The sequence below is a fragment of the Podarcis cretensis genome (assembly GCF_951804945.1).
Source record: "Podarcis cretensis genome assembly, chromosome: 16".
Lineage (NCBI taxonomy): Eukaryota > Metazoa > Chordata > Lepidosauria > Squamata > Lacertidae > Podarcis > Podarcis cretensis.
In genome coordinates, this window is record NC_137186.1 from 21,159,856 (window position 1) to 21,173,655 (window position 13,800).

Below are 13,800 nucleotides of genomic sequence, written 5' to 3' on the forward strand. Positions count from 1 at the left end.
TGGTCCATCTAGTTCAGTCTTGTCCATACTGGCTGCTAGCTATTCCGGGGGTTTCCAGGCAGATCCTGGGACCTTCTGTGGGCAAAAGAGGTGGTGGATATTATTCAGAACCATGAGGACTAGAACTTTTATTGGGGGGGGGCACATCTGAGCACTAGAGCACCTGCTCTGCATGGGAAAAGTCCCAGGTTCAACCCCCAAGACAGGGCTGGAAAAAGATCCTGTCCGAAATCCTGCAGAGCTGCTGCCAGCCAGAGTTGGCAGCACCAAGAAAGATAGACCTATGGCCTGACCAGAGATCCCTATGTCATCAATGTAGACTTTACTGCAGTAGCCAAAGGCCATGGCATCATCCGAAAACACTGTCAATCATAGACAATAAAACCACCATCAAATCTGCTAAAATTACATAGGATAAGAGGCAATTCTCATACAGAATACACAGACTAAATCTCCCAAGTCCCCCTCTGCCTCCCAGAACAGGGGGCTTCACACACACCCCAGCAGAGGAGAAGCTTGAATTTATATACTGGGGGAGTTATTCGCACTGCTCCTTTTGTAGACTTGAGAAGCATTTAAAAGAAAAGAGGTAAAACGTGTTTACACGGCCGATTTCCATCCATTCTCCAATACTGGCTCCTTGCTGCCAGCGAAAACCAGGGGGATTAAGCCCATTAGGGTCCTGGAGGAGAACAGCAGGCTCGGCCCCCTCCCTCCCTCCCTCCCCCCCGGGGGTCCCCCAGGATGAGATCACCCGGCAAAGCTGTCCTCCTCGCTCTCTCCCTCTCTCGCTGAGCAAATCGAAGGGCTTTGGAGAGCTTCGGCATTTCGGATGATCTCATATCCCTCGGGAAAGCGAGTGAGGTCACACCAGCCGCTTACTCAAGGACCCGGCCGCCCCCCGCCTCCGCCTCCCGAGGGGCCCATCGCGCGGAGCAAATCTGTAATGGCAACAGCCTGAGATCCCAAGCGCAGGCCATTTAGTAGATTAGAAGGGAGGCTCTGGAGCAAAGCGTGCGGCTCTTCGCAGGGGGTAGCCACTTGCTAATGAGGAGGCTGTCAGCGGCGTTTGGCAAGGCAGGCGGCCTGCACAAAGTCCTCTCGGCTCCCTTCTCCTCTGTTGTAGGTGCAAAGCGAGGAAGGACTCGCAGGTCTTTCGGCGTTACTTTTGTCTTTAGGCCTAGTCCGGCCAGCTCACCAGGTAATGGCATACCCTCCAACATTTCTCCGATGAAAATAGGGACGTCCTATTCTATATTAACTCCTGCCAACCTAGGAGTTTGAAAGCACGACAAAGTGCAAGTAGATAAATAGGTACCACTCCAGCGGGAAGGTAAACGGCGTTTCCGTGCGCTGCTCTGGTTCGCCAGAAGCGGCTTAGTCATGCTGGCCACATGACCCGGAAGCTGTACGCCAGCTCCCTTGGCCAATAAAGTGAGATGAGCGCCGCAACCACTGACCTTCTGATCGGCATTGCTAAGTCTACAGAATAGGCATTTTTGTGAATATGTGTATAAGACAGAGATCCGCAGGCATATGTGTGAGTAGATTGATCAACAACAGGCTCGTCCCCTCTCCATTAAATCTTCTGCCCAAATAGGTTTTTCAGGTGAGAAAATATTCCATATTTTTATTACTGGAACATATTTATAGGATCACACCCCTGCCCCGGGCTTGGGAGACGATGGATCAATATCGGTTGAGAAGTACGCACAATCCCGCCGATCAATTCACATTTTCTACCAGTGTTTACAAACAAAGCATACAGGCCAGGCATTTTTCCAAACCAGAGTGGCACCATCAAGGCAGGACTCTGGAGGCAGCTATCGGGGGTTGGCGCTCAGCAGAATGAGCGGTAGGGTCTCAAAATCTAAGGTGACTGCCTTTCCTCCACACGCTACTATCTGAAGAGAGGACCCCAATAACATAATTAGGTCTAGAGGTGTGGGACTCCAGGCCTGGGGTATGAATGTGGCCCCTCAGGCCTCTCTACCTGGCCCTCAGGGCTTTCCCTAGGCCACACCCCTTCTCATCAGCCCTGCTTCACACTCTCCCTGACTCTTTGAGCTCTTCCCAGCCCCTCTGCTTATCCAGATGGATCAAGAGGGGTGCGCAAGCGTGTGTGGAACTGCTCCCCAAAGGTCAAAACTCACAAGTGGTGCTCCGCCTACTCTGGCCTCTGGCTCCGCCCACCACTGGGATGGGGGTGCCCCAAAGGAACTGCAGTTCGCTCCAAGTAGAGTCTTAGAAAGGACAACCAGTGAAGCCCACTGCACAATGGATGTAACATCATCATCATCATCATCATTTCAATTTATATACTGTACTACTCTTTATCAGAAGATCCCAGGGTAGTATACAACATTAAGAAACACATTACATAGGGTTGCCATATTTCAAAATGAGAAAATCCAGACACAAAGGGGTTTTTTGGGGGGTGGGGGCAAAGTTGTTGAGCTTTATCTTTTCTTTTTTTAAGGGTGGGAGCAAAATCTCCCCCCAAAATGAAGTTTTTCAGCTATTTTTAAGGAAATTTGCTAAAAAAACCTCAACACTTCCGACATGGGTTGTCACACGCCCAGGTTTCCCCAGACATTTTTTGCCGATTTTTTTATATTCCGCCCGGACGCTATTTCCAACAGATGAATCCCAGATATGCCCAGGAAATCCCAGACATATGGCAGCCGTACATTACAGAACATCAATGATAAAAACATAACAAAAATCACACTGACAGCCTAATAATAAAATATCATAATAACAGTCCTCTTCCCCACACTATCACAAGCCATAGATTATTTAATAGCCATAGGCATCAGTAAAGAGGAATTGTTTTTGCCTGGTGCCTAAAGTCATGTAATGATGGCGCCAGGCGAGCTTCTCTGGTGAGAGCATTCCATAATCAGGGGGCCACCACAGAAAAGGCCCGTTCTCTTGTTGCCACTCTCCAAAGCTTTCTGGGATGGGGGACGGAGAGAAGGTTCTCCGATGACAAGCACGGGGTCTGGGTCAATGCGTATGGGGAGATGCGATCCTTAAGGTACTGAGGGTCACAGTCGCCGCTGAGTGGTGGCATGCAAAGGCACTTTGCGTGAGAACAACCATTCCCTCCCTCCCTCCCTGGCATACCTTTAAGAAACCGCAGTTATCCCTAACCTGAAAAGCCCAACGGATACCAGAGACACAGCGCTGGAGCGCTTTGAAACAGCTGCGGCCCTCTCTTCCCTCAAGAGGGCCTTGGCTACACCTCTCCCAAACGCCCTCCATTAAAAACAACACAACAAGCAGATACCATTTGGGTTCAATAGAAAATGAATTAAAGTAAATTAAAACGGCCAGAGCCATGTGGCTCCTCGAGGCTCCTATTGTTCTCCGGGCGGCAAATGGCAGGTTTTCATTTACACCGCTAAGGAGCGACAGCTTGAGGGGTGTGGGTGATTAGTATTTTTTAAGGCAAGCAACAGAAATACTCATGATGGAAATTTGGGAAATGCCAGACGCCTCCTCTTCCTCCTGGTGCATGCTAGCCTCTGGATGTGACGCGGAGAAAACAGATAGAGAAAATGTTTTCCTCCCTCTCCTAACGCTAGAACTCCTGGATGTCCAACGAAGCTGAATTTGGGGAGATCTGCGACAGGTAAAATGGAAGCACTTCTTTGTGCAGCAGTACAGAGTTAAACTACAGAACTCGGCAGTGATGGCCACCAATTTGGAGGTTTTTTTTTAAAGATTAGGCAAATTTTGGAGGTGCATGAGGTCATCAATGGCTACCAGCAGTGGCAAACGTACATTTTTGGGAGCCTGAAGCCTGAACAGTTAAGGGGCCCCCTTCACAGCCAGCAAGGAGGCCTGGGTAGCCACTGCCATCTTCTTCAATGGGGTTGTTCCACAACAGATCACCACATACATACATACATACATACATACATACAGATTTGTATTAAAGATGCTGTACTGGATTATCTCACATGTCAAAGTCACTGGAGTGAATAAAAATTTCCTATGCCTTATAGTTTTTTGGGATGCGGGTGGCGCTGTGGGTTAAACCACAGAGCCTAGGACTTGCTGATCAGAAGGTCAGCGGTTCGACTCCCCGTGACGGGGTGAGCTGCTGTTGCTCAGTCCCTGCTCCTGCCAACCTAGCAGTTCAAAAGCACGTCAAAGTGCAAGTAGATAAATAGGTACCGCTCCAGCGGGAAGGTAAACGGCGTTTCCGTGCGCTGCTCTGGTTTGCCAGAAGTGGCTTAGTCCTGCTGGCCACATGACCTGGAAGCTGTACACCGGCTCCCTCGGCCAATAAAGTGAGATGAGCGCCGCAACCCCAGAGTCGGTCACGACTGGACCTAATGGTCAGGGGTCCCTTTACCTTTACCTATAGTTTTTTAGTTATATGTGGATGGGTGGGCGGGTAGGGTGGGTGTGAAAATTAAGGGAAATTGGGGAAATGTTATATACATGCATGATGTACTTTTTCAAGCAAAATTTCAAGCAATGTGGTCTTCTGGGGCCTCTCGAGGATTAAGGGTCCTCAAGATTAAGTATTATTAGTCTAATAGTAGATCTGCCCCCGGCTACTAGCCACAATGGCTATGCTCTGCCTCCATTGTTGAAGGCAGCAACACTTCTGAATAGCATGTGCTGGAAAACACAAGAGGGGAGAGTGGACTTGTTTTCGAATCCTGCTTGCGTGTTTCCCACAGGCATGTGGCTGGCCGCTGTAAGAACAAGATGCTCGACTAGATGGGCCATTGGCCTGATCCAGCAGGCTCACCTCATGCCCTTATGTACAAAACAGCAGATGGCTGGAGACAACACATAGGTTTTCTGTCTTTTCTCAAAGACCATGAGATCTAGAAGCTTGCCTCTTTTTTCTTTTTTTAAGGGATTTTAAAAACTCATACAAAGCTAATGGTTTTAAAATGTCGAATTCCAGTGAGAACACACAAGCGCAAGGCTGGTTTTAAGACACCGTCTTCAGCTTAGCACTCAAGAGGGTCTTGTTTTCAAGGTCGGCAGGAAGAAAGACGGCAACTTGAGATGATGATCAGCGTCTCGACAAAGAGAAAAAGTATTTTCAAAATGAGGCATCTGTGCTGCGAGCCATTAGGGGGGCCCTGACAGATGCAATCTTACCAGCCTCCTGGTGTGGTTGAAAAATACAGGCACAGTCTCTTTCTTCTCTGGGACAAGGATTAATGAGGACTTGGGACGGCTCTTAGACAAGCAAGCAAAGGCTGTGAACCTCTTCCAGCTCTGCAATTTGTCTTGGGCTGACGATTTGCATCGTTTGCATGTTGGATGGGTTTTTACCACCATCACCCGCTCCCCAAGCTGGATTATGCCATGACCCAGCCCATTAATCTCCCCAAATAAAATAATAATAATAATCATGATCATCAGAGGCTTGTGGTAGGGGGAGGGTGGCGAGATTCTTGGACGACGGCCAGGGGTAAATTAATATTTCTTCTTAAGTACCCCGGCATCTAGGGACAAACCTTTCCAACCACACCTACTCGCGCAAAACCCATTTAGAATTACTTTGATCCCCTGGCTTGAAATCTCAGCACCGGCTGAAGGATGATAATTGTGTGCGCTTAACACAGAGGTCCCCATCTGTCTCCCGCACAAAAGTGCTTCTGTACAAACTGGGGGGGGATAAAGGTGAAACGGGGAGCAAAGGAGGAGAACGGCCACACCATCACCCCCATTTTCTCATTTCCTAATTCCATTAAGAACATAAGAAGAGTCCGCTGGATCAGGCCAGTGGCCCATCTAGCCCAGCTCCCTGTTCTCACAGCGGCCAACCAGGCGCCCCAATGGGAAACCAGCAAGCAGGATCCGAGCACAAAAGCATCTCTCCATTTCCTGTTGTTTCCAGCAACTGGTATTCAGAAGCGTTGGTGCCTCTGACCTCGAAGCTGCTTACATTGAGCCAGACCCCTTGGTCCATCTAGCCCAGTGCTGTCTACACAGACTGGCAGTGACCGTCCAGGGTTTCAGACAAGGAGGCGTTCCCCAGCCCTACCTCGAGATTCCTTTGGGGGTGGAACCTGGGACCTGCTGCATGAAAAGCAGGTGTTATACCACTAAGTTTGGACCCTTCCTCCCTGCAGAAAGATTCTGTTCTCATGGCTTGAAACAAAAGGCTGAATTAAGTAGGCAGCTATCGGGCCAGCCCATTGGTCTGTCTAGCTCACTGTGTTGGAAATTTTATTTACAACGTAACATAAACCCCCCCACCCCCACCCCCCAATACAGAAAACCACCCTCATTAAATGTGAACATAACATACAGTGAGCATAACATACAACAATACAAACAACCAAATAAAAGACTTCCTTTATCCTGTATCTGACCTCCTTATTTACTTCTTATAAGCTGTTTCCTTTATGAATAATTATTAAGATTTTTCTAATTATAACTTTAATATCCGCAAAGTCTCCTGCAGACATTAATCGAACCAAGTCCAGGTATGTATTTTAGGGCACTGTTTTGTGAAGTGTTCTCTGCATTTTCCCCATGCTTTTTGAAACTCTTGTCTAGTGTGATCTCTAATTGCCTCTGTTAATCTAGCCAGTTCAGTATACTCTAACAGTTTGTCTTGCCATTCCTTTTTTGTTGGCACAATTTCTTTTTTCCAGTTTTTAGCCATTAGGATCCTTGCCGCTCCTGTGGCATAGAGGAATATTTTCTGATCTTCTTTTGTTATACCTGTGTCTGTTATCCCTAGTAGAAAAGCTTCTGGATTTTTCATAAAGTTATACTTAAACTTTTTTTAAGCTCATTGTGGTCCATATTGAGCGGCAGTGGCTCCCCAAGGTTTCAGGAAGGGGACCATCCAAGCCCTACTTAGAGATCATAGAATTGTAGAGTTGGAAGGGACCCCAAGGGTCATCTAGCCCAACCCCCTTCAGTGCAGGAATCTCAACTTGATCATCTGGGAGCTCATCTGCAGCAGCATTGCTGGTCATTCCCCAATTGGTCAGGCTCATTTGACAACAACAAGAAACTGAGCCTTAATGTCGACAGCCTAGTCTTGTGGAACACGCTGCCACTAGAGATCCAGCAGGTGGCCTTTGTTTCAACTGCGTGCTGAAAGCTTTTCCATCCTGTCTGATTTACAGAGGCAATTAACAACACGCATAATAGTTAGATGGCTTCTGAATTTAACTTTTTCGTATGGTTTTTATTGTATGGTTTCATGTACAATTGTTGCAAACCGCTCTGATTTTTTATTTGTTTTTTAAATAGCAGAATATAAACGAACTCTTCGGATAAGTAAACTCTTTGGAACGAAAAGGATGGGAGCCCTCGCCTGATCCACAACACCAGATCCCTCTCCATGCAGAAGCAAAAAACAAAATAAAATCATCTTAAAAATAAGATCTGCATCCCAATCAGAGTGAGAACAGAACTCTCTCTCTGACTCTCTGTCTCTTTACCTTTGATTTCACGGCAAGTACGATTTTCGGCAACGCGACAACCAGACACTTCAAACCAATGGTGAGGTATTTGAGTACAAAGTCTGTGATCCCCACAATCCACATCAGATCGAAGAAATCCAGCTTCTCCAAGTTGGGTCTCAGGAAGATGAGGCTGAAATGGGCAGGGCAGGAAGAGACAAGTCATTCATTCATTCATTCGTTTATTTGTTTGTTTGTTTGAACACTTTACACACCAATTCACTTAAACAGTCCACTAAGCGGTTTACAAAGATACAGCTTCCTAAACCCTGGTTTGAAATTGGCTCGTTTCAAGAGAAGCAGAGTTAAGATTAACTGCAGTTTGCTCAGTTTAGATAACCCAAGAAAATTCAAAGCTTCTAAATTCATTCCAGATGTTGCAGAAACAGAAGGGGGAATGGATGAGACTGCTGGGCAGCAGGGTTCCGGGAGGAATCTAGTTTGTTCCCATCATGCTAAAACATGGGTAGGCAAACTAAGGCCTGGGGGCCGGATCTGGCCCAATCACCTGCGGACAGTCCGGGAATCAGCGTGTTTTTACATGAGTAGAATGTGCCCTTTTATTTAAAATGAATCTCTGGGTTATTTGTGGGGCATAGGAATGCATTCATTTTTTCCCCTTCAAAATATAGTCCGGCCCCCCACAAGGTCTGAGGGACAGTGGACCGGCCCCCTACTGAAAAAGTTTGCTGACCCCTGTGCTAAAACATAGCTTTATCATGACATTCAAGCAAAGTCATTGTAAAAGGCAATAGAAAGCAAAGCAGGAACTAACATATTTATCGCACAATTCTTGAGAAAAGAGATTTTCCAATAGGCAGTGGAAAAATGAAATAGTAGCCTGAAATCAATATAGACGGCACACTATAGAAAAGGAAATAAATGCAAAAAGACCTTATGCTCACAATCCTAGATCAATCTATCTAGACTCAAGCCCTGTTGAACTTGATGGGACTTACTTCTGAGTATACATGTGTCTGATTGGTATGGCAGGAGTTGATCAGTAAGTTTTTTTATTCAAAGGAAAAGAATAAAAGGGGTGGACATGGATGGAAAAATTCATATTTTTCTAGAGAAAGTTGTTGATAATGTCTTGATCACTTACAACTATAGCAACGACTATTTGTATTTTTAAGCATGCAATACTTTTGTTGTAATACTGTTCTGAATTTGTCATTTTTTAAAAAAAAGGAATCAAGGAATGTTCTTCTCAATGGAAAAGGCAGAGACTGAAATCTCGCAACACATTTTTTTTTAATTAAGTTTTTCTTAGGTTTACAAAAGTACGAGCATTGTCTCTTTTCTCGTGTTCTAAAGCCTTTTCTATATATCAGCTACATATGATGTGAGACATTAGTGTTGTTTTGAAAGTCTATTGTTCTGCAGAGTGTGGTCTGTGAATCTAGCTAGAGAGGGGAATTCTCACCATTGCAATCACACAGAAAGAAAGATTTGTAAAGAAAATAGCAAAATTGTTTCTAGCAGGAAGTACATAATTTGGATAGAAAATTTTAAAAGTCCAACAGCCTATATTTCCACACTTTACTTTGCTGCATATTTTATGGTTTTAAATCTCTGCTGGGCTTTTCACACTAAAGAGTACAGTGGTACCTCGGGTTAAGTACTTAATTCGTTCCGGACGTCCGTTCTTAACCTGAAACTGTTCTTAACCTGAAGCACCACTTTAGCTAGTGGGGCCTCCTGCTGCTGCCGCGCCGCCAAAGTACAATTTCTGTTCTCATCCTGAAGCAAAGTTCTTAACCTGAAGCACTATTTCTGGGTTTGCGGAGTCTGTAACCTGAAGCGTATGTAACCTGAAGCGTATGTAACCTCAGGTACCATTGTACTTGCTCCAAAGCTGGACCTTGGCATCCAGGGAATTCTCATTTGATACCTTTTTTTCTCCCTTGCCAACAGACAATCTGGAGGTCCTTTGCTCTATCTGCTTTAACCCCAGGCAAACCCCTTTCTGCAAGCAGAGTTGCACCCGCACTTCTGAAAGTAACTGAACAATCTGAAGCCTCATTCCCATCACATTCCCAGGACAGTTAAGCTCTGGCTTTGCTTCCTAATTAGGCAGCGACTGCGGGATATGGTTTCATGCTGGGTGGGAGCATCAACCGGCTTGTTTGCGAAGTAAATAAACGAATGGATTGGGATAAACAGAAATCAAAATACTCACAATATGGGCACATCACAATGGAAATTAAACCCTAAAAACAAAAAACAATTGAAAATGAGAGACCTCCCAAAATGAAAACCCAGCAACAAAGAGATGGGAATGAAATAAATTGATTTTAAAAAAAGCAAACAGGCAGACACACACAACTGAATCCACAAATAAATTAGATCGGGGAAACGGAAAGAAAAACAAAAACAAAATAGCAAATCTGAGCAAAGAGAAAGTCAACCCAAGATCCAGGCTGATGTCTGTGCTTTCTAAGTTTATGAGGTGAAGATAAGCCACCCTTCCTAGCCAAAAGGCACCCACCCCCAATTTCAATTTGATGCCAAACATCACTCAGCTTTGCGAAATATACCTGCGGATTCTCATCCAGGGCCCAGAATATCCAGATTAAGAGATGGCCTTATTTTAGATCGCACAGCCCAGTGCTATGATTTGCACATTGGAACCCATCTACACCAGCAGCCTCACGCCGCTTTAAACAGCCATTGCTTCCCTCCAAAGAATCATGGGAACTGTAGTTTGTTCAGGGTGCTGAGTTGTTAGGAAGACACCCCCTCCAAATCTCTTCAGAGAGCTACAATTCCAGGAGTGGTTTAATAGTCAGTCCCCTTTCCCAGAGAATTCTGGGAATTGTAGCTCTGTGAGGAATATGGCGGTGGCGGGGAGGCGTCTCTCAGCAACTCTCAGCACCCTAAACAAACTTCCTTGGGAAGAAGGATTGGTTGTTAAAGCACCTGGGAATTGTAGCTCTGTGAAGGGAGAATAGGGAGAATAGGGGGTCTTCCGAACAACTCTCAGCACCCTGAACAGCTATAGTCACTGTGGACAATGCTGAGCTGAGGTGCAGGCCTTTTTTGTGGCAGTAATCACACACCTCTTGTTTTGTCGCTCATCGCAGCCATTTTGTGCTGGCACCCACATTTTCATCAATATATGAGCATGGGGACACCTTTTATTTTTTACCGAAAAAGGAAGGAAGGAAGGAAATGAAACACTGGCTAGGTATAAATAAAAAAATATTATTATTATTATTTAGGTGAATAAGTGGTCTGACTCGGTGCAAGGCAGCTTCCAATGTTTCAGACGCTGGAGAACTCCAACTCCTATCAGTGCCAGCTAGCAAGGCCGATGGTCACAGATAATGGGAGTTGTGGTCCAGCAGCTCCTGGAGGGATGCAGGTTCTCACACCCTTGTTTATCTGGCTGTGAGCTTTCTCCAAGTCTCTTCCAGTCACACACAAGCAAATAATAATAATGTTTCTCCCCCTTTCATTCAATCCCTCCTTGCTCTTCTGAAATGCAGCGGATCCAAGCCGTTTTGCTTACCTGTTGTACAACTGCTGGGAGCTGAAAGTATACAGCAAGTACAGGGTGTTCCCTGTGAGGAAGGCCAGGATCCAGAACACCACCAGCACAGACCGCTTTTCCTGAGGAGAACAACAACAACAAAAAGCCCAATATGTAATCCCAGAAACTCCAAAGATAGTTCTCTGCCACCATGAGGACTACCAACTTGCTGTATGAAAAAAAGAACTCCAAGACTGCTGAACCTACTTATCCCTGTCTCTGCTTTCATTGCCTGTGGTGAATTTTAGACTGTAGACTCCCTGGGGCAGGGATGGGTCCTCTCCAGTTCTAAGGAAGTTCATAATGTAAAACAAAACAAAACCCCACACTTTTTGTTATGTAATCACAGAAAAATAAGCAGCAAAGTTCAGCTGATCTTGACACTGCTTATTCCCAGTGCCTTTCTATGGAGGATGTTCCTATTGGTTTGAAACCTATCTTAGTCCTCTTAGCCGTTGGGCTTCATTATGCCAGGAGTCCAGAGATCTCCCTTCAGACCCGTCCACCCCACTGCCAACCACCAACCACTGTCCAGAGGCACCCTTTGGGCATCCCTGTTCTGCAACTCACCTTCAGGGACACCTGTTCTCGGAGAGTCGAGTTTGCATATGCGAATGTGCTTGCCATGCCGATGCACAGAGCAATTCCTACAGAGAGAAAGAGAAACACAACCTGTATATCTACCACAGGGGCCACCAACCTAAGGCCCATGGGCTGGAAGCGACCCGTGGAGGCAGTTTGACTGGCCCATGAGCTGCCCCAAACCGAGCCACCTGCCCACTGCACTAAACCACCGCTGCGACTCACTTCCACAGTGGCTGAAACCACGTCTGTACAGACGCCGAAAATCGCGGGTGTTATGTACTGAAGTTCTCACCCTGGGCCAGCAGGGGGATACTGTAGATAGTTCAGGTCCACATATGCAAATAAGGGATCGAAAGTGACATTCAGTGATTGGATAGTTACAGAAAATGGTTACTGTTGCGTTCTAGTGGAGCTCTATATAAGCAGGCTGGCTGAACCCTTCAGTTCAGTTCTGTTCTGGCCTGTGAATAAACAAGAGCTGTTTAAAGAATCGCTGTGTCGTTTGATTATGTTCACCCACAACTTAACAGCGGGCACATGCGCGATCCAGCCCACGGAGGGATCTCCACGGGACTGATCCGGCCCAGGCAAGATAAACCTTGCTGACCCCTGATCTAGCACAACAAACAGCAGCCATGTCATCCTGTGCTCCTACACAGGGGAAGCAACCAACCCCATCCAAATCCTCGGTCACCATTCTGAGAGCAGGAGTGTGGATGGGAATCAGAACTGTAGCTACAGCGGGGTGGGGGGGCTAGCCAGGGTTTTTTTTGCCCCAGGTGAAGCCTCTAGAGAGATGCCATTGAGGCTCCCAACCTCTGTGTGTGTGTGTGTGTGTGTGTGTGTGTGTATGCAAATACACAGGGTGTTGGGGGGTGTGCCCAACTGGGTCTTTGACCTGGGTGAAATAAAGCCTAGTTTTGCCCCTGGACAGAATATTTCTTCTGATGTGTTCGGTGGCACAGTGGTCCAGGGCTGCAGGGGGTCAAAGACACCATTACTATGTCTCCAGTAGGGTCCTTGTCTCCAGGGGCTTACAGCTGTCCAATCAGCACGAAAGTAGCTTTTAATCCACTGAGATTAATTATTTTCACCCACTGTGCTGAATGGAGCCAATCGGAGTGAAAGGAGGTGAGTCAGCCACAGAGGATCGGCTCCTAGGGTCACTTTGGAGAAGGTGTGTGGAAAGAACCCCCAAAATGAGTTGTTCTATACGCCCCCAAAGCTAAGATTTAGGAACACTGAAAGCACCAGGTGCCTCAGTTTCAAGGGGATGGTGCACAAGTTCTGTTACATATATAATGGACCTTCAAGGAAAACACAATTGAAGTCACTTCAAAAGAAGATATCGGAGCACTCCAAACCACTAGCCCGTGTGCATGCACAGGAAATATCAGACCTCGCTGAACGGTGACCCCTTGAGATCTGCAGTGATCATCACAATGCATCCCCAACTACTATTATTGCATGATTCTAAGATTATTGTATTTTGATTATGAATATTTTATTGGGGGGAATCAATTATAAAGAAATAAAGTAATTCAGAGCAAAAGGGGGGGGGGAGTGAGAAGGAAAAAAGAAAAAGATATGTATAAGAAAGGGGGGTAATACGTACAAAAATGCAAAGAAATTTACTCCCATACATTCTTATAAATTGATATACAGTCGTACCTTGGAAGTCGAACAGCCTAGTTCTCGAATGTTTTGGCTTCCAAACAATTAAAACCCGGTTTTCGACCGTTCTTTTGGAAGCCGAATGTTCAACGGGGCTTCCACGGCCTCCGATTGGTTCCAGAAGCTTCCTACAGTCAATCAGAAGCCGCACTTTTTTTCAAATGTTTTGGAAGTCGAACGGACTTCTGGAATGGATTCCGTTCTACTTCCAAGGTACGACTGTAGTGTTATTATCCTAATACATATGTAGATGTCAATAGCCTTCTTCATTCTGTATAAACTCATTTCAAATGTTGTCATATTTATCCAGACAAAAGCAGCGAGTGTCATCCTACAGTCGGTCCATTGATTAAAGTGTATCCTATTTTTATACAGTCGTTCCTTGGAATCTGCTCCGGAAGTCCATTCAACTTCCAAAACGTTTGGAAACCAAGACGCAGCTTCCAGTTGGCTGCAGGAGCTTCCTGCAGCCAATCAGAAGCCGCAGAACCTGCGTCAGAATTTTGGGTTCCAAAGAACATTCACAAACTAGAGCACTCACTT

General features: G+C 46.0%; 1 protein-coding gene across 1 annotated transcript in view; it reads right to left on the reverse strand.

Annotated features, from left to right (window-relative positions):
• Nucleotides 1–13,800, reverse strand: part of RNFT2 (ring finger protein, transmembrane 2) — a 28,412-nt gene that overhangs the window by 7,636 nt on the left and 6,976 nt on the right. The window contains exons 4-6 of the mRNA XM_079956893.1: nucleotides 11,569–11,645; nucleotides 10,978–11,078; nucleotides 7,443–7,596 (exon numbers count right to left, since the gene is read on the reverse strand). Coding sequence (XP_079813019.1) covers nucleotides 7,443–7,596; nucleotides 10,978–11,078; nucleotides 11,569–11,645 — 332 coding nt within the window. The remainder of the gene's footprint in view (nucleotides 1–7,442; nucleotides 7,597–10,977; nucleotides 11,079–11,568; nucleotides 11,646–13,800) is intronic.